This window comes from Engystomops pustulosus, chromosome 6 (genome assembly GCF_040894005.1).
Source record: "Engystomops pustulosus chromosome 6, aEngPut4.maternal, whole genome shotgun sequence".
Lineage (NCBI taxonomy): Eukaryota > Metazoa > Chordata > Amphibia > Anura > Leptodactylidae > Engystomops > Engystomops pustulosus.
In genome coordinates, this window is record NC_092416.1 from 2,116,864 (window position 1) to 2,138,752 (window position 21,889).

Consider the following 21,889-nt stretch of genomic DNA (forward strand, 5'->3'; position numbering starts at 1 on the left):
TTCCCCGGGTGAGACCCCTCTGATGTGGAGCCATATGAAGCCTCGAGAAGCCCCTGTGAGCAGTGAAGTTACATGAATCCCCCCTATTCCCCGGGTGAGACCCCTCTGATGTGGAGCCATATGAAGCCTCGAGAAGCCCCTGTGAGCAGTGGAGTTACATGAATCCCCCCTATTCCCCGGGTGAGACCCATCTGTTGTGGAGCCATATGAAGCCTCGAGAAGCCCCTGTGAGCAGTGGAATAACATGAATCCCCCCTATTCCCCGGGTGAGACCCCTCTGATGTGGAGCCATATGAAGCCTCGAGAAGCCCCTGTGAGCAGTGGAGTAACATAAATCCCCCCTATTCCCCGGGTGAGACCCCTCTGATGTGGAGCCATATGAAGCCTCGAGAAGCCCCTGTGAGCAGTGGAGTAACATGAATCCCCCCTATTCCCCGGGTGAGACCCCTCTGATGTGGAGCCATATGAGGCCTCGAGAACCCCCTGTGAGCAGTGAAGTTACATGAATCCCCCCTATTCCCCGGGTGAGACCCATCTGTTGTGGAGCCATATGAAGCCTCGAGAAGCCCCTGTGAGCAGTGGAATAACATGAATCCCCCCTATTCCCCGGGTGAGACCCCTCTGATGTGGAGCCATATGAAGCCTCGAGAAGCCCCTGTGAGCAGTGGAGTAACATGAATCCCCCCTATTCCCCGGGTGAGACCCCTCTGATGTGGAGCCATATGAAGCCTCGAGAAGCCCCTGTGAGCAGAAGAATTACATAAATCCCCCCTATTCCCCGGGTGAGACCCCTCTGATGTGGAGCCGTATGAAGCCTCGAGAAGCCCCTGTGAGCAGTGGTGTAACATGAATCCCCCTATTCCACGGGTGAGACCCCTCTGATATGGAGCCATATGAAGCCTCGAGAAGCCCCTGTGAGCAGTGGAGTAACATGAATCCCCCTATTCCCCGGGTGAGACCCCTCTGATGTGGAGCCATATGAAGCCTCGAGAAGCCCCTGTGAGCAGTGGTGTAACATGAACCCCCCCTATTCCCCGGATGAGACCCCTCTGATGTGGAGCCATATGAAGCCTCGAGAAGCCCCTGTGAGCAGTGGAGTTACATGAATGCCCCCTATTCCCCGGGTGAGACCCCTCTGATGTGGAGCCATATGAAGCCTCGAGAAGCCCCTGTGAGCAGTGGAGTAACATGAACCCCCCCATATTCCCCGGGTGAGACCCCTCTGATCTGGAGCCGTATGAAGCCTCGAGAAGCCCCTGTGAGCAGTGGAGTAACATGAATCCCCCCTATTCGCCGGGTGAGACCCCTCTGATGTGGAGCCATATGAAGCCTCGAGAAGCCCCTGTGAGCAGTGGAGTTACATGAATCCCCCCTATTCCCCGGGTGAGACCCCTGTGATCTGGAGCCATATGAAGCTTTGAGAAGCCCCTGTGAGCAGTGGAGTAACAAGAATCCCCCCTATTCCCCGGGTGATACCCCTCTGATGTGGAGCCATATGAAGCCTCGAGAAGCCCCTGTGAGCAGTGGAGTTACATGAATCCCCCCTATTCCCCGGGTGAGACCCCTGTGATCTGGAGCCATATGAAGCCTCGAGAAGCCCCTGTGAGCAGTGGAGTTACATGAATCCCCCCTATTCCCCGGGTGAGACCCCTCTGATGTGGAGCCGTATGAAGCCTCGAGAAGCCCCTGTGAGCAGTGGAGTTACATGAATCCCCCCTATTCCCCGGGTGAGACCCCTGTGATCTGGAGCCATATGAAGCCTCGAGAAGCCCCTGTGAGCAGTGGAGTAACATGAATCCCCCCTATTCCCCGGGTGAGACCCCTCTGATGTGGAGCCATATGAAGCCTCGAGAAGCCCCTGTGAGCAGTGGAGTTACATGAATCCCCTCTATTCCCCGGGTGAGACCCCTCTGATGTGGAGCCATATGAAGCCTCGAGAAGCCCCTGTGAGCAGTGGAGTTACACGAATCCCCCCTATTCCCCGGGTGAGACCCCTCTGATGTGGAGCCATATGAAGCCTCGAGAAGCCCCTGTGAGCAGTGGAGTTACATGAATCCCCCCTATTCCCCGGGTGAGACCCCTCTGATGTGGAGCCATATGAAGCCTCGAGAAGCCCCTGTGAGCAGTGGAGTAACATGAATCCCCCCTATTCCCCGGGTGAGACCCCTCTGATGTGGAGCCATATGAAGCCTCGAGAAGCCCCTGTGAGCAGTGGAGTAACATGAATCCCCCCCTATTCCCCGGGTGAGACCCCTTTGATGTGGAGCCATATGAAGCCTCGAGAAGCCCCTGTGAGCAGTGGAGTAACATGAATCCCCCCTTATCCCCGGGGGAGACCCCTCTGATGTGGAGCCATATGAAGCCTCGAGAAGCCCCTGTGAGCAGTGGAGTAACATGAATCCCCCCTATTCCCCGGGTGAGACCCCTCTGATGTGGAGCCGTATGAAGCCTCGAGAAGCCCCTGTGAGCAGTGGAGTAACATGAATCCCCCTATTCCCCGGGTGAGACCCCTCTGATGTGGAGCCACATGAGGCCTCGAGAAGCCTCTGTGAGCAGTGGAGTTACATGAATCCCCCCAATTCCCCGGGTGAGACCCCTCTGATGTGGAGCCATATGAAGCCTCGAGAAGCCCCTGTGAGCAGTGGAGTAACATGAATCCCCCCTTATCCCCGGGGGAGACCCCTCTGATGTGGAGCCATATGAAGCCTCGAGAAGCCCCTGTGAGCAGTGGAGTAACATGAATCCCCCCTATTCCCCGGGTGAGACCCCTCTGATCTTGAGCCGTATGAAGCCTCGAGAAGCCCCTGTGAGCAGTGGAGTTACATGAATCCCCCCTATTCCCCGGGTGAGACCCCTCTGATGTGGAGCCATATGAAGCCTCGAAAAGCCCCTGTGAGCAGTGGAGTAACATGAATCCCCCTTATCCCCGGGGGAGACCCCTCTGATGTGGAGCCATATGAAGCCTCGAGAAGCCCCTGTGAGCAGTGGAGTAACATGAATCCCCCTATTCCCCGGGTGAGACCCCTCTGATGTGGAGCCACAAGAGGCCTCGAGAAGCCCCTGTGAGCAGTTGAATTACATGAATCCCCCCTATTCCCCGGGTGAGACCCCTCTGATGTGGAGCCATATGAAGCCTCGAGAAGCCCCTGTGAGCAGTGGAATAACATGAACCCCCCCTATTCCCCGGGTGAGACCCCACTGATCTGGAGCCATATGGAGCCTCGAGAAGCCCCTGTGAGCAGTGGAGTTACATGAATCCCCCCTATTCTCCGGGTGAGACCCCTCTGATGTGGAGCCATATGAAGCCTTGAGAAGCCCCTGTGAGCAGTGGAATAACATGAACCCCCCCTATTCCCCGGGTGAGACCCCTCTGATCTGGAGCCATATGAAGCCTCGAGAACCCCCTGTGAGCAGAGGAGTAACATGAATCCCCCCTATTCCCCGGGTGAGACCCCTCTGATGTGGAGCCATATGAAGCCTCGAGAAGCCCCTGTGAGCAGTGGAGTAACATGAATCCCCCCTTATCCCCGGGGGAGACCCCTCTGATGTGGAGCCATATGAAGCCTCGAGAAGCCCCTGTGAGCAGTGGAGTAACATGAATCCCCCCTATTCCCCGGGTGAGACCCCTCTGATGTGGAGCCGTATGAAGCCTCGAGAAGCCCCTGTGAGCAGTGGAGTAACATGAATCCCCCCTATTCCCCGGGTGAGACCCCTCTGATGTGGAGCCACATGAGGACTCGAGAAGCCCCTGTGAGCAGTGGAATTACATGAATCCCCCCTATTCCCCGGGTGAGACCCCTCTGATGTGGAGCCATATGAAGCCTCGAGAAGCCCCTGTGAGCAGTGGAATAACATGAACCCCCCCTATTCCCCGGGTGAGACCCCTCTGATCTGGAGCCATATGAAGCCTCGAGAAGCCCCTGTGAGCAGTGGAATAACATGAACCCCCCCTATTCCCCGGGTGAGACCCCTCTGATCTGGAGCCATATGAAGCCTCGAGAAGCCCATGTGAGCAGTGGAGTTACATGAATCCCCCCTATTCTCCGGGTGAGACCCCTCTGATGTGGAGCCATGTGAAGCCTCGAGAAGCCCCTGTGAGCAGTGGAATAACATGAATCCCCCCTATTCCCCGGGTGAGACCCCTCTGATGTGGAGCCACATGAGGACTCGAGAAGCCCCTGTGAGCAGTTGAATTACATGAATCCCCCCTATTCCCCGGGTGAGACCCCTCTGATGTGGAGCCATATGAAGCCTCGAGAAGCCCCTGTGAGCAGTGGAATAACATGAACCCCCCCTATTCCCCGGGTGAGACCCCTCTGATCTGGAGCCATATGAAGCCTCGAGAAGCCCCTGTGAGCAGTGGAGTTACATGAATCCCCCCTATTCTCCGGGTGGGACCCCTCTGATGTGGAGCCATATGAAGCCTCGAGAAGCCCCTGTGAGCAGTGGAATAACATGAACCCCCCCTATTCCCCGGGTGAGACCCCTCTGATGTGGAGCCATATGAAGCCTCGAGAACCCCCTGTGAGCAGTGGAGTAACATGAATCCCCCCTATTCCCCGGGTGAGACCCCTCTGATGTGGAGCCATATGAAGCCTCGAGAAGCCCCTGTGAGCAGTGGAGTAACATGAATCCCCCCTTATCCCCGGGGGAGACCCCTCTGATGTGGAGCCATATGAAGCCTCGAGAAGCCCCTGTGAGCAGTGGAGTAACATGAATCCCCCCTGTTCCCCGGGTGAGACCCCTCTGATGTGGAGCCGTATGAAGCCTCGAGAAGCCCCTGTGAGCAGTGGAGTAACATGAATCCCCCTATTCCCCGGGTGAGACCCCTCTGATGTGGAGCCATATGAAGCCCCGAGAAGCCCCTGTGAGCAGTGGAATAACATGAACCCCCCCTATTCCCCGGGTGAGACCCCTCTGATCTGGAGCCATATGAAGCCTCGAGAAGCCCCTGTGAGCAGTGGAGTTACATGAATCCCCCCTATTCTCCGGGTGAGACCCCTCTAATGTGGAGCCATGTGAAGCCTCGAGAAGCCCCTGTGAGCAGTGGAATAACATGAACCCCCCCTATTCCCCGGGTGAGACCCTCTGATGTGGAGCCATATGAAGCCTCCAGAAGCCCCTGTGAGCAGTGGAATAACATGAACCCCCCCTATTCCCCGGGTGAGACCCCTCTGATGTGGAGCCATATGAAGCCTCGAGAAGCCCCTGTGAGCAGTGGAGTTACATGAATGCCCCCTATTCCCCGGGTGAGACCCCTCTGATGTGGAGCCATATGAAGCCTTGAGAAGCCCCTGTGAGCAGTGGAGTAACATGAACCCCCCCTATTCCCCGGGTGAGACCCCTCTGATGTGGAGCCATATGAAGCCTCGAGAAGCCCCTGTGAGCAGTGGAGTTACATGAATGCCCCCTATTCCCCGGGTGAGACCCCTCTGATGTGGAGCCATATGAAGCCTCGAGAAGCCCCTGTGAGCAGTGGAGTAACATGAACCCCCCCATATTCCCCGGGTGAGACCCCTCTGATCTGGAGCCGTATGAAGCCTCGAGAAGCCCCTGTGAGCAGTGGAGTAACATGAATCCCCCCTATTCGCCGGGTGAGACCCCTCTGATGTGGAGCCATATGAAGCCTCGAGAAGCCCCTGTGAGCAGTGGAGTTACATGAATCCCCCCTATTCCCCGGGTGAGACCCCTGTGATCTGGAGCCATATGAAGCTTTGAGAAGCCCCTGTGAGCAGTGGAGTAACAAGAATCCCCCCTATTCCCCGGGTGATACCCCTCTGATGTGGAGCCATATGAAGCCTCGAGAAGCCCCTGTGAGCAGTGGAGTTACATGAATCCCCCCTATTCCCCGGGTGAGACCCCTGTGATCTGGAGCCATATGAAGCCTCGAGAAGCCCCTGTGAGCAGTGGAGTTACATGAATCCCCCCTATTCCCACGGGTGAGACCCCTCTGATGTGGAGCCATATGAAGCCTCGAGAAGCCCCTGTGAGCAGTGGAGTTACATGAATCCCCCCTATTCCCCGGGTGAGACCCCTGTGATCTGGAGCCATATGAAGCCTCGAGAAGCCCCTGTGAGCAGTGGAGTAACATGAATCCCCCCTATTCCCCGGGTGAGACCCCTCTGATGTGGAGCCATATGAAGCCTCGAGAAGCCCCTGTGAGCCCTGGAGTTACATGAATCCCCTCTATTCCCCGGGTGAGACCCCTCTGATGTGGAGCCATATGAAGCCTCGAGAAGCCCCTGTGAGCAGTGGAGTTACACGAATCCCCCCTATTCCCCGGGTGAGACCCCTCTGATGTGGAGCCATATGAAGCCTCGAGAAGCCCCTGTGAGCAGTGGAGTTACATGAATCCCCCCTATTCCCCGGGTGAGACCCCTCTGATGTGGAGCCATATGAAGCCTCGAGAAGCCCCTGTGAGCAGTGGAGTAACATGAATCCCCCCTATTCCCCGGGTGAGACCCCTCTGATGTGGAGCCATATGAAGCCTCGAGAAGCCCCTGTGAGCAGTGGAGTAACATGAATCCCCCCCCTATTCCCCGGGTGAGACCCCTTTGATGTGGAGCCATATGAAGCCTCGAGAAGCCCCTGTGAGCAGTGGAGTAACATGAATCCCCCCTATTCCCCGGGTGAGACCCCTCTGATGTGGAGCCATATGAAGCCTCGAGAAGCCCCTGTAAGCAGTGGAGTAACATGAATCCCCCCTATTCCCCGGGTGAGACCCCTCTGATGTGGAGCCATATGAGGCCTCGAGAAGCCCCTTTGAGCAGTGGAGTAACATGAACCCCCCCTATTCCCCAGGTGAGACCCCTCTGATGTGGAGCCATATGAAGCCTCGAGAAGCCCCTGTGAGCAGTGGAGTAACATGAACCCCCCCTATTCCCCGGGTGAGACCCCTCTGATGTGGAGCCATATGAAGCCTCGAGAAGCCCCTGTGAGCAGTGGAATAACATGAACCCCCCTATTCCCCGGGTGAGACCCCTCTGATCTGGAGCCATATGAAGCCTCGAGAAGCCCCTGTGAGCAGTGGAGTTACATGAATCCCCCCTATTCCCCGGGTGAGACCCCTCTGATGTGGAGCCGTATGAAGCCTCGAGAAGCCCCTGTGAGCAGTGGAGTTACATGAATCCCCCCCCTATTCCCCGGGTGAGACCCCTCTGATGTGGAGCCATATGAAGCCTCGAGAAGCCCCTGTGAGCAGTGGAGTAACATGAATCCCCCCTATTCCCCGGGTGAGACCCCTCTGATGTGGAGCCATATGAAGCCTCGAGAAGCCCCTGTGAGCAGTGGAGTAACATGAACCCCCCCTATTCCCCGGGTGAGACCCCTCTGATGTGGAGCCATATGAAGCCTCGAGAAGCCCCTGTGAGCAGTGGAGTAACATGAACCCCCCCTATTCCCCGGGTGAGACCCCTCTGCACTTATGTACAAGTCTGATGTGACGAGTCTCCACCGTCTGTTATTTGGATTGTGGAGCTCGGGCCTCACTGTATGAAAGGTCCGGCCTATGGCGCCTTATCAGCCTGGGGGGCACAAGACCCCTAACCCTCCAGGATAAAACCTTCATCTATCAAGTCCCTGGACAACAAAACACGAGAAAACTCCAACAGGGAAGCGGCAAACAGAGAGAGGAGAGAGAACAAGAACCCCTCCCCCTAGCGCCACCCACAGGATCCAAGGCTCCAGGTCCAAGGTTCTGGATCCGGGGCCACAGTCCAGACCACCCAGACCACCCAGACCACCCAGACCTCCCAGACCACCCGGACCACCCGGACCTCCCAGACCACCCAGACCACCCGGACCACCCAGACCACCCAGACCACCCGGACCACCCAGACCTCCCAGACCACCCAGACCACCCAGACCACCCTGCCCACCCAGACCTCCCAGACCACCCAGACCTCCCAGACCTCCCAGACCACCCAGACCACCCGGACCTCCCAGACCACCCAGACCACCCAGACCACCCAGACCACCCTGCCCACCCAGACCTCCCAGACCACCCAGACCACCCAGACCTCCCAGACCACCCAGACCACCCGGACCTCCCAGACCACCCAGACCACCCGAACCACCCAGACCACCCGGACCACCCAGACCTCCCAGACCACCCAGACCACCCTGCCCACCCAGACCACCCAGACCTCCCAGACCACCCAGACCACCCAGACCTCCCGGACCACCCAGACCACCCGGACCACCCAGACCTCCCAGACCACCCAGACCACCCAGACCACCCTGCCCACCCAGACCACCCAGACCTCCCAGACCACCCAGACCACCCAGACCTCCCAGACCACCCAGACCTCCCAGACCACCCAGACCACCCAGACCACCCAGACCACCCAGACCAGCCAGACCTCCCAGACCACCCAGACCACCCAGACCTCCCAGACCACCCAGACCTCCCAGACCACCCAGACCACCCAGACCTCCCAGACCACCCAGACCTCCCAGACCACCCAGACCTCCCAGACCACCCAGACCTCCCAGACCTCCCAGACCACCCTGCCCACCCAGACCTCCCAGACCACCGAGACCTCCCAGACCACCCAGACCTCCCAGACCACCCAGACCTCCCAGACCACCCAGACCACCCAGACCACCCAGACCTCCCAGACCACCCAGACCTCCCAGACCACTAAATTTAATTTACTGCCACAGCGCTTCCTTTCCAGATGACCCTTGACCCTGCCGGGAAGATCCGGACACATTGAAAATCCTTTTGTCTTAGTTTCTGTTTCACTTCAAAGAAATTTCATCCCATTGTCCTGGAGCTTTTCTATATCCGTGTCCCTGGATGTTAATAACTTGTAGTTCGGGGCTTTCCCGGGCACCTGATGGGCTCTTCCAATGAGGGAGAAGCAGATGATCCGTCTCCCAGCATCTCCTTCTTCTCATGTTGTTCCTGATTACAAATTGTTTCCACTTTTCATTCTGCAGGGATCTCCCTCACCTCGTCCTCCGCCTGTGATACTCTGGGGGTCATTTACTAAGGGCCCAATTCGCGTTTTCCCGACGTGTTACCCGAATATTTCAGTTTTGCGCCGATTTCCCCTGAATTGCCCCGGGGTTTTGGCGCACGCGATCGGATTGTGGAGCATCCAAGCCGGCATGCACGCGACGGAAATCGGGGGGCGTGGCCGAACGAAAACCCCACGGATTCGGAAAAACCGCTGCATTTAAAACAAAAATGTGTCGCGGGACTTGCACTTACCTTCACTCAGCCCGAGCCGGTGAACTCCAGCGCGTTCCGATGCTTTTCAGCGCAGCAGCGCCACCTGGTGGACGACGGAGGAACTGCCTTAGTGAATCCCGGCCGGACCCGAATCCACCGCAGAGAACGCGCTGCTGGATCGCGAATGGACCGGGTAAGTAAATCTGCCCCAATGTGTCCTGCCTGGAAGTCTGTCACTTCTTCCTTGAAGCCTCTCACGTCAGAAGTCAGACAGGTGATTGCCCTTTACAGTCTACGAAGCCTGAAAGATCCTTTATATCTGGTCCCCGCTCACATTCCTCCATAACTGCTCTGGTTCCAAAGCCTCACACAACTTCCTCCAAAACTCCTCCTGCCCCCCTCCAATTCCCTTTATCACCCCCTTCACTAGACCCTTCTCCAGGGGTCATGACCTTATCTCCTTCACTCCTTACCCTTTCCGTATTTTGGGAGATAAAACAAACCTCTCTAACCTTTTTCCAGCATTTCCATTCACTTGCAGCTTTCGTGTGTAATCGGAGAGGTCTGCGGGGTCTGGGGTCTGGGGTTTGGGGTCTCTTCCTGAACTCTACATCACTGAGTGCAATTAATATCACACAGACACCTGAGAAGTATAAATTACCCACTGAGGGTTAATATTGTAGAAGGGTTAATCCATAGACTATTATAGCCCTGAAGGAAGTTAATATTACACAATCTCAGAAAGGGTTAATTCACAAACAGTTAAGCCTAAAGGAGTTAATACTGCCCAGTCTCCAGAGGGTTAATCCAAAAAAAGGTTAATAATGCCCCGTTTTAGGAAGGGTTAATCCACAGACAGGAGGTTAGTACTGCACAGTGCCCAGAAGGGTTAATCCATGGCCCTGATAACACTAAGGAGGTAAGTTGTGTCCAGTCCTGTGACTCCAGGGGTGACTCCAGGGGTGACTCCAGGGGAGAGTCCTCCCTGAGAAGGTCCAACCCTCTGAGATCCCGCCGGAGGTCGCGGAGAGATGAATAATAGTAAAATAATCAAGGAGCCGACGCTGAATGTGAGGCAGCAGTGTCCGTACCGAGCTGTGGGGCCAATCAAATCTCATCGTCACGGTGCCCCCCGGTCCTGACGACCCCTGACAGCCGTCTCCCCGCGCAGCTCACGCCTCCAGAAGGGCCCCCCGATATGGAGATCCACGGACGCTCCACGTGCTGCACTGTTTGAGCTGACCCTAAAGGCCCCTTTTCTCTCCACGAGCACCGGACTTATCCTCCCACCGAGCTCCTCCCATCGAGCTCCTCCCACCGAGCTCCTACCACTGTGCTCCTACAACCGAGCTCCTCCCATCGAGCTCCTACCACCGCACTCCTCCCATCGAGCTCCTACCACCGCACTCCTCCTACCGCGCTCTTCCCACCACTCCTATCGCACATGCAGGATCAAAACCACGATGGCTTGCCATTCCCAGCAGCGGGCGGCGTGACGTCACATCCGCTTACATGCTCCACCCTCACCTCCCAAAATCAAGTGTTTTGTGCGTCACAGGCCCCAGATGTTAGTTACACTTGCTGTATGTGTGGACCTGGGAGGATTATTTGGGGGTGTAGTACATATAGTTCTTAGGAGCGCAGTGTTGTTATCCAGCTGATACTGTATGTGACTATTGTATTTTTATGGTATAGGTAGCAGAGGTACCGCCCTCTTCAAAGGTTATTGGGATTCTCCGTCCACTTGTTCCAAGGTATCAGATGAATTTTCGGCGCACACAATAGTTTTTCTTTGCTTATATCAATTTTTATTTACAGTGAAAATTTTCTTACATTCGGCTTTCACCTTAAAATAGTTTTATATGGTGAAATATTTAATAGAGCAATGAAATACACGACGTTTCGCTCATCTCGACCTTCGCCAAGTAAAAAATCCATAATACATAAACATTAGGGCCATTATTTTATAGGAAAATATATACCTGTCCTCCAGATATGTACCAGGTATGTAGTAATAGACACATAAATGTCATAGATAGCAGAGCACGGATATATATATATACAGGAGATGGAGGAGTATACAGTGATATATATATATATATATACAGGAGATGGAGGAGTATACAGTGATATATATATATATATACAGGAGATGGAGGAGTATACAGTGATATATATATATATATATACAGGAGATGGAGGAGTATATGCAACACCCTCGCCGATGCAATGGCGAGGTAGTGCTTGCGAATACGTCCCACCTGCATGTAATCCCATTACACAACATGGTTCTAATAGGACATAGGGATATTGCAGTGGTGAATCCTGCCTGGCAAGGCAGAGGTTAAGTATTTTGTATAATGCCAGATGCTGTTATCCAATGATATGTGTTACATCCTGTGCTCTGTAAGCTGAGATGTGATTGGAGGAGCAGCCACCACCTGACCAAAGGGAGGTAATAAAACCTCTGGCCAGGAATGTTCTGGAGACTAGATTATTCTAGTAAGGATTCAGAGAGATTCTGTTGTAGGAGAATCAGTGAGTGAGTGAGTAATCTCTGTCTAGCCCATACCAGAGCAGGAAGAGCCTAGCCCCTGCCTCTGAAGAGTGGAGCATTAGACTAGAGTTAGTGTAGTGAGGAAAGGGGTATCATCTTACCTTTGAGGGTGATACCTGAAGCCCTACAGGACAAGCTGAAGCTTCCTACCAGGACACAGCTGCCTCCCAGCCTGCCCTCTACATCCAGGCTGGTGATCTACATCCTGTGGCTCCCTCCAAATACCTCTCCAGTACTCCACCTGTTAAAGGCACGTTTTCTGCAGTTCCTGCCGGTTGCAATAAACGAACTGTAAGTTGTTTCCTTCAACTTCTGCCTCCGTCTGGTCCCTGCTACTACCCCTGCCTGCATCACCGGGCACCCTGTCCATCACCCAGAGACTCACACTCGGGACATTAAGGGGTTGCCCCAGGGAGATCCGCTATAGCAGCCTCTCCCTCATCATTTCTTGCCAACACCACCCTGCTGGAGACCTGCCAGGCTGTAGGACAGCCCTCCGGTTCCCCCGTACCAAGCACCGTGACAATAGCGTGCTTAGGCCGCAACCGCCAGCCACTCCGGTACCGCGGGCCCCGGCTGACTCCAGGCCTCACCTCAAGGGCTAGGCCCCGGTGGGGGATGTTGCAAGTGGCGTCACGAATCACAGGATATTTACTTCTGTGCCTTATCCTGGCACTAAAGACTGTACTTTATTAAGAAAAAGACTGTGCTGCCTAACCCTGCTGCCATCCGGGTTTAGGCCCAAGTATTTGTGTGTTTCTACATTGAACTTTATACTGCTGCCACGTGCTGTCGAGCGCCGCTCCAGCACTCAAGAGGTTAATCCCTGCAAGAACTGTGCCAGCTCTGCTACATCCGGCGCTGCTGCGCCTGAAGCATTTACCTCAGAGGCGTGTGGCGCAGCAAGTATTTCCAGCCCGCCAAATCCTCACTGGCGGGAACTCCAGAGGCGTCACTAGGCTCCGCCCCCTGCGCGAGTGGCGCGAACTACCGTGGAGGAGGAGCTGGAGCGAGTGCGGCCGGCAACGAAGAGGGTTAATCGGCCATCTTGGATTTCGGCGCAGGCTGCGCCTGAAGCCTGCCAGCAGTGTGCGCCTCATCTGGAGTTCCGGCGCACGTGTCCTGCGACTGGAGAACACCGCTGAGCATCACCGAGCCCTGCTGCCTGCCGGACATCGGGAACGGAGACCTTCATGCACCGGAGCTGTCCTGTCACCGCGGCTGATCCTGAGTGAGTACCGCTGGGGAAGTTAAAGGGGGTAGAGATTGTTTCCGACGCTAGGTTATTGGCTCGCCTCCCAGGGAATAGTGACTGTGTCTTAAAGTGCCCACGTCCCATTCTAGCCATCGCCAATAGCAACGGACATTGTGTAACCCTACAGGCTTCCCTCAGCTAGGTCAGTCATGTCCACCCAGGACGAAGATACGGGACTGAAGCAAGTCCCGTCCCCTGGTCCCTCCTCAGGGTACCGGAGCATGTTAAGTCCTCCAGAGAGTCCCTTCAGCCCTGCTACAGCTAGTGCCCCTGGGACTCCCACCATGATGCCTCTGACTATGCCCTACTATCTGGGGGCCCCCTGGTTACCCTACTACGAGGGAGAATCACATACTCTCCCTGAATTCAGGGACAAGTTGTTAGCCACCTTCGCCTTGCTCCCATTCACAGAGGAACAGAAAGTGGGCATCCTCATCGGGCAGTTGAAAGGACCCGCTCTCCGGGAAGTCAAGTCTTGGCCCCGAGCACAGTGTCAGAATGTGGTCCAAATTCTTGATAGGCTACGCAACACCTTTGACAAGTGTACTGTCTCCGAGTTGAAGCAGAAATTCTTCGGGAAAAGACAGAAGCCCCAAGAGTCCCTCCGAGACTTTGCCCTCTCCCTACAGGAGACATGGAAGGCCATCACCTGCCTTGAGCCCAAAGACGCTGAAACCTCTGATCAAACCTTAAGGGAACAATTTATTAATGGACTTGTTGATAGAAATCAAAGGTGTCAACTAAAGATCATCTCTTCTCAACATGCCCAGGCCTCCTTCCTTGAGTTTAAGGAAATTGCCATTGACATATTAGGGGACCGACCGCCTACTGGACCGCAGAAAGAGCCTGAATCCGTGGAAATGGAGGAATCTGCTCTAGCTTGCTATCCAACGCAGTCGACATCACCTACTCCTGCGGCTACGGAAGTTGCTGACTTAGCAGGACAGGTCTCTAATCTGGCGGACACCCTGCATCAAATCCTTGATCGGTTGACCCAGTTGGAAGTAACTGTCTCTGCTATGAGGAGGAAACCTCCAGAGAACCCGGTACGGTCAGCTACTCCTCGTGAATCTCCGACTAAACAGCGCCCAAAAGAAGCGAAGTCGTTAAGCACCTGGAGTCAGAAGAAACCCCGCCAGCGGTGCAGCTACTGCCATAAATATGGGCATGAAGAGAATGATTGTCGTCAGTTAAACGACAAACCCTTGGAGCTAAGGGACGACCTCCAAGGGAAGAACTTGTAAGTCCCCGAGATGCTAACTGGATGCCCAGGTTCGTGGGGACTCGCCCCATGGTTCATGTAACCATCAATGGAGTTACCCTACCGGCCTTAATTGACACCGGCTCTCAAGTGACCACCCTCCGGAGTGCTGCCTTCGAGAAATGCCGAGGAGGAGCCTCCTTAGTCCAGCCTCCAAAGGCTTACTTGAACATCATTGCTACGAACGGAAAACCCGTACCCATCCGCGGCCACTGGGAGCCCACGCTAACCATTGGAGACACTGAGTTAACCAGACAGGGCGTAGTGGTGACACGTGTGCCCGAAAACGGTAACTTCTCCCTGGTACTGGGTACCAATGTCCTCCGCAACTGCTACCCTGAAGTGCTGAAGGCTCTCCACGACTCCCTGCCAACAGTGCCCAACGGTTCCCGGAAGGTAATTCAGGAGACTATGCAGGTTCTAGCGGCGCAACAGAAGTTTGCTGGCCCTAATGGAGAAATCTGCAGAGCACGGATCAAGGATCCCCAACCTGTCCGCCTTCAACCTGGGACTGAGACGTTAGTATGGTGTCGAGCCTGCATGGGCGTTCAAGGTCAAGACTACCAGGCGATAGTAGAACCTCTACCAGCTGATGAAGACCTGCCCATTCTAGCCGCCAGGAGCCTAGTCACGGTATCCCGAGGACAAGTACCCATTCGATTACTAAATGTGGGAGACTCCCCAGTGGATCTGAGAAAGTACCAAGCCGTAGCCACTCTCTTCAGTGTCCATCCTTAAGACTTGGTGGAAACCTCTCTGTCTACCTCCCAACAGTTGGAAGTGAAACAAGGTGCTGAAGACGAGCCTGCCGAGCAATCCTGGTGGCTTGAGCTCAATATTGGAGACGACGATTTTACTCCTGCAGACCAAGTACAAGGTGTCCTGGATGTCGTTATGAAGCACCACCGGGCCTTCAGCAAACACCCACTGGATTTTGGGCAGACTACTCTGATCCAACACACCATCCCTACTGGCTCTCATCCTCCTATCAAGGAACGATATCGGCCCATACCTCCAGCCCGCTACCAAGAGGTGAAAAAGTTGGTACAAGAGATGAAGACAGCCAACGTTATCCGGGAGAGTCACAGCCCATGGGCTGCCCCGCTGGTCCTTGTGAAGAAGAAGGATGGAACCCTTCGATTCTGTGTTGACTATAGGAAGATCAACAATATCACCCACAAGGACGCCTATCCTCTGCCTCGAATCGAGGAATCCCTCGCAGCCCTAGGGTCAGCTGCCTACTTCTCTACCCTGGACCTGACCAGTGGCTACTGGCAAGTGGCCATGGCGCCAGAAGACAGAGAGAAGACGGCTTTCACCACCCCAATGGGCCTGTTCGAGTTCAACAACATGCCGTTCGGGCTATGCAACGCCCCAGGCACATTTCAACGGCTGATGGAGAGATGTTTGGGTCATCGCAACTTCGAGACCGTCCTGCTATATTTGGACGACATCATCATCTACTCCAAGACTTATGAAGACCACCTCCACCACCTGGCTGAAGTCTTCCAAATCCTGACCCAACATGGGTTGAAGGTCAAGCCATCCAAGTGCCACCTGCTACAACCTAGCGTCAAGTACTTGGGACATGTGGTGAGCGCTCATGGAATTGAGCCAGATCCAGAGAAGATTGCAGCTGTCTACGACTGGCCTACCCCATCAACCGTACGGGACATCAAAAGCTTCCTGGGATTTGCCAGTTATTACAGGCGTTTCATCCCGAAGTTTGCCCAGCTGGCGGCTCCCCTGCAAGAGCTTCTAAGGGGCCTGCCAAAAGAGAGCCAACGTTCCCGAGTAGCCATTGAGTGGACGGCCGAACGAGAAGCTGCCTTCCAGATGCTCAAGCAATGGTTGACTGAGCCCCCGGTGTTGGGATATCCAGACTATAGTCTGCCTTTCACCCTATACACTGATGCCAGCAAGCAAGGTCTAGGGGCGGTATTATCCCAGCTCCAAAACGGAACTGAAAGGGTCATAGCCTACGCCAGCCGTTCCCTCCGAGAACCGGAGCAAAACGACCAGAACTATAGTTCCTTCAAGTTGGAGTTTCTGGCGTTAGTCTGGGCTGTGACCGAAAAGTTCAAGGACTACCTAGCTGCATCATCTTTCACTGTCTTCACAGACAATAATCCTTTGGCGCATCTGAACACCGCACGTCTTGGAGCACTGGAACAACGGTGGGCCTCCAGACTTGCCAATTTCAGCTTTACCATCAAGTACCGGGCTGGTAAGACCAATGACAACACCGACGCTCTGTCCCGTCTCCCTGACCAGTGGGAGGGACCCTCCACGGATGCTCAGTGGGAAGATGTGGAGATGCCAGCGTTCTATGCCCGGTTTGTGCGTCAAGATGCCCAGAGAGTTTACTCCCTACCGACAGAGGCAGCGCCAGCTACTCCTCAAGAAGAGTCAGAGCCCCCTGCGGAAAAGGACCTCTGGATGAGTCTTCAGGCTGATAGCCGTGCCATAGGAGAAGTAATGGACTATCTCTCTAGTGGGCGAGTGCCTGAAAGAATCCGGCGCAGAAGAGCTGATGGAGAACTGTCTCAATTGTGGCGCCAGAGAAAGACTCTGAGCATGCACCAGGGTCTGCTAAAGAGAAGAACTCTGGACCCTATCACTTATGACCGGCTATACCAGATTGTGATTCCCAGGAGGGACGCCAAGATAGTACTGGAAATGTACCATGACCAGTCCGGACACTTTGGCGCTCAGAAGACTGAAGCCACCCTCCGAAGGCGATTCTTCTGGGTCAACATGAAGTCCGACATTGAAGCCTGGTGTCGAGAATGCCCAGCCTGCGCCATCGCTCGAGGAGAGCGACACAATAAAAGGGCCCCTCTACGTCCCATTGTGAGCCAACGGCCCTTGGAGATCCTGGCATTGGACCACGTGAAGTTGGAGCCCAGCAGATCAGGTCACAGTTATGCTCTTACGATCATCGACCACTATACCAAATTTGTGGTTGCAGTACATGTCAGAGATCTGTCTGCAAGGACCACCGCCGCGGCCCTGTGGAAGAGCTTCATCCTCCCCTATGGCTGTCCGGACCAGATCCTTACAGACCAAGGAACAGCATTTGAGTCCCAAGTCTTCCAGGAGCTGTGCACTCTTTATGGCTGCAAAAAGCTGAGGACCACAGCCTATCATCCCCAAGGCAACGGGCTTTGCGAAAAGATGAATCAGACTCTAATCAACATGCTGAGGACTCTGACCCCTGCAAAAAGGGCTGACTGGCCAAAACTGTTGCCCGAATTAGTGTACCTGTACAACAATACCACTCATTGCTCCACAGGATACACCCCGTATTATCTGATGTTCGGGAGACACGGCCATCTCCCTGCTGATATGACCTGGGACATGGAGTCCCCTGATTCCCAGTCTTTACTTCCCCAGACTGACTGGGTTCACGAACACCAGAGGCGCCTGGCGGATGCCAGAGAAGTTGTGGATCTGCGGTTGGAGGAGGCCCGGGAGAAACAAAAAAGGGACTTTGATCGTAATGCCTGTGCTGAGCCTTTTGCCCCAGGAGATCGAGTGTGGCTGCGCAACAACCATCCTACCAGTAAGCTAGATGGGCGTTGGGAGCGTGAGCCATACCTAGTTAGGGACAGTCTCTCCCCTGAAGTCTACGAGATTTCAAGAGGAGACCGTCCACCACTCCGGGTACATAGGAACCGGCTGAAGAGATGTCTTCGTCCTTTTGCCCCTATGTCTACACCTCTCACCTCGACCCCCAACTTACAGACCTCCTTGTGTTCGCCTACCCCCAGTTTCTTAGAACTTGTGACTGTGCCTCAATTCTGTTTTGTTTCCACTCCAGTAAGAGGTACCTCGCAGAGACCATCATCCCCACCGCAGTCTCCAATACTGCTGCCTGTGGAGGATGATCCGGCTCCACTGTCTGCAACCCCTGAAACATCAGAGCCAGCTGAGACTCCGACTCCAGCGCTTGACTCGGAGGAGGACGATGAGGAGGTTGTTATCTTCTCCAGGCCGGAACTTCGAAGGTCTCAAAGGGAAACAAAAGGTAAAGCTCCTGCGTACCTGCAGGAGTACCAGCTGGTGACACGCAGAAGCAGGAGGCAGGTACGCTTTTCTGACACTGAAGTACTTACCACCGAAGAAGATGCAGAGTAACCCCTGAAGGGCTGTAGCCCACTTCAGGTACTGTACATATTGTGTATATTTCTGTCCTTACCCCAAAGAGCCAGAGACTTTCCTGAGACTCTTACCCTTATTTATCTCAGTCAAGAGACATACCTTGAACTGATTATTGTCCTGTGCTATGATAGCACCCTTCCTCTGCCACAGCAGAGATTTCTTCAAAGGACTCTGTCCCTCTACACAAAGAGGAGACCCTTTGCTTCTCAGTGCACTTTTCCCCACATCAAGGGCTGTACCCAGAAGATGGACTTTGTTACTAGAGACCTTCTGAGAGACTTTTGCCAGATACTACCAGGGAAAAAGTTGCTATGTCTATTGACTTATTATTTTGCACTTAATGCCTTCCTTTTTAGGTATGGACATTCTGCTTGCACTCTTTATGCCTTTTCCTTTCCAGGTAAAGAGACATTTTATTCTGCTACCCTGAGTAGCCTATCCACCTCTGTAACGTTTGCAATGTTATAAGATGTGTACCCATTGGGCTCCTAAGCCAATGTGATTTTTGCCAAATATTTGCACACTGTCATATCTGCCAGTAGTCTGCATTAACCCTTTCATAGGCTTTTCAGGTTGTAGTGTGGCTGTGTCGGACCGTCTCTAGGTAGTACAATGTTTTATTGTGTCACATATGCCAATGTATGCATATATACACCATATAATTGCCGCCAGGGAAGAAGCGTTGATCAAACAAATATACAGGCCTTGGTGCAAGGAGTGGATTACAGGACATGACACCACACCTTTCCTACTGTACAGTTCGGTTTAATGGCGTCAGCGACCAACTGTCATACAGCTATATTTTTGTCTTAGTCCGACACCAACCCAGGTGCCTGTCTCCAGGACCATGGGCGGTTTGTCCCTACACCTCACATAGCCTGCACTTCCTCGAAGTGCCCTTAGCCCCCTCTGTGCCCAAACCATCGGTAGTCGAGCCGAAGGCGGCTCTTTCAATTGCCCCCGGGGTATGCAACACCCTCGCCGATGCAATGGCGAGGTAGTGCTTGCGAATACGTCCCACCTGCATGTAATCCCATTACACAACATGGTTCTAATAGGACATAGGGATATTGCAGTGGTGAATCCTGCCTGGCAAGGCAGAGGTTAAGTATTTTGTATAATGCCAGATGCTGTTATCCAATGATATGTGTTACATCCTGTGCTCTGTAAGCTGAGATGTGATTGGAGGAGCAGCCACCACCTGACCAAAGGGAGGTAATAAAACCTCTGGCCAGGAATGTTCTGGAGACTAGATTATTCTAGTAAGGATTCAGAGAGATTCTGTTGTAGGAGAATCAGTGAGTGAGTGAGTAATCTCTGTCTAGCCCATACCAGAGCAGGAAGAGCCTAGCCCCTGCCTCTGAAGAGTGGAGCATTAGACTAGAGTTAGTGTAGTGAGGAAAGGGGTATCATCTTACCTTTGAGGGTGATACCTGAAGCCCTACAGGACAAGCTGAAGCTTCCTACCAGGACACAGCTGCCTCCCAGCCTGCCCTCTACATCCAGGCTGGTGATCTACATCCTGTGGCTCCCTCCAAATACCTCTCCAGTACTCCACCTGTTAAAGGCACGTTTTCTGCAGTTCCTGCCGGTTGCAATAAACGAACTGTAAGTTGTTTCCTTCAACTTCTGCCTCCGTCTGGTCCCTGCTACTACCCCTGCCTGCATCACCGGGCACCCTGTCCATCACCCAGAGACTCACACTCGGGACATTAAGGGGTTGCCCCAGGGAGATCCGCTATAGCAGCCTCTCCCTCATCATTTCTTGCCAACACCACCCTGCTGGAGACCTGCCAGGCTGTAGGACAGCCCTCCGGTTCCCCCGTACCAAGCACCGTGACAATAGCGTGCTTAGGCCGCAACCGCCAGCCACTCCGGTACCGCGGGCCCCGGCTGACTCCAGGCCTCACCTCAAGGGCTAGGCCCCGGTGGGGGATGTTGCATATACAGTGATATATATATATATATATATATACAGGAGATGGAGGAGTATACAGTGATATATATATACAGGAGATGGAGGAGTATACAGTGATATATATATATAGAGGAGATAGAGGAGTATACAGTGATATATATATATATATATACAGGAGATGGAGGAGTATACAGTGATATATATATATATATACAGGAGATGGAGGAGTATACAGTGATATATATATATATATATATATATACAGGAGATGGAGGAGTATACAGTGATATATATATATATATATATATATATATATATATATATACAGGAGATGGAGGAGTATACAGTGATATATATATATATATATACAGGAGATGGAGGAGTATACAGTGATATATATATATATATATATATATATATATATATATATATATATATACAGGAGATGGAGGAGTATACAGTGATATATATATATATACAGGAGATGGAGGAGTATACAGTGATATATATATATATACAGGAGATGGAGGAGTATACAGTGATATATATATATATATATATATATATATATACAGGAGATGGAGGAGTATACAGTGATATATATATACAGGAGATGGAGGAGTATACAGTGATATATATATACAGGAGATGGAGGAGTATACAGTGATATATATATACAGGAGATGGAGGAGTATACAGTGATATATATATATACAGGAGATGGAGGAGTATACAGTGATATATATATATATATATATATACAGGAGATGGAGGAGTATACAGTGATACATATATACAGGAGATGGAGGAGTATACAGTGATATATATATATATACAGGAGATGGAGGAGTATACAGTGATATATATATATATATATACAGGAGATGGAGGAGTATACAGTGATATATATATATATATACAGGAGATGGAGGAGTATACAGTGATATATATATACAGGAGATGGAGGAGTATACAGTGATATATATATATATACAGGAGATGGAGGAGTATACAGTGATATATATATACAGGAGATGGAGGAGTATACAGTGATATATATATATACAGGAGATGGAGGAGTATACAGTGATATATATATATATATATATATATATATATATACAGGAGATGGACGAGTATACAGTGATATATATACAGGAGATGGAGGAGTATACAGTGATATATATATATATATATACAGGAGATGGACGAGTATACAGTGATATATATACACTCACCGGCCACTTTATTAGGTCCACCTGTCCAACTGCTCGTTAACACTTAATTTCTAATCAGCCAATCACATGGCGGCAGTGCATTTAGGCATGTAGACATGGTCAGGACAATCTCCTGCAGTTCTCCCGAGCATCAGTATGGGGAAGAAAGGTGATTTGTGGCCTTTGAACGTGGCATGGTTGTTGGTGCCAGAAGGGCTGGTCTGAGTATTTCAGAAACTGCTGATCTACTGGGATTTTCACGCACAACCATCTCTAGGGTTTACAGAGAATGGTCCGAAAAAGAAAAAACATCCAGTGAGCGGCAGTTCTGTGGGCGGA

At 52.8% G+C, this 21,889-nt stretch overlaps 1 protein-coding gene across 1 annotated transcript in view; it reads right to left on the minus strand.

Moving 5' to 3' along the window:
* Nucleotides 1-8,742: 8,742 nt before the first annotated feature.
* The window catches only part of GRIK5 (glutamate ionotropic receptor kainate type subunit 5), a 280,456-nt gene continuing 267,309 nt past the window's right edge, over nucleotides 8,743-21,889 (minus strand). The window contains exon 15 of the mRNA XM_072112849.1: nucleotides 8,743-8,847. Within this exon, the coding sequence (XP_071968950.1) occupies nucleotides 8,743-8,847 (105 nt within the window). The remainder of the gene's footprint in view (nucleotides 8,848-21,889) is intronic.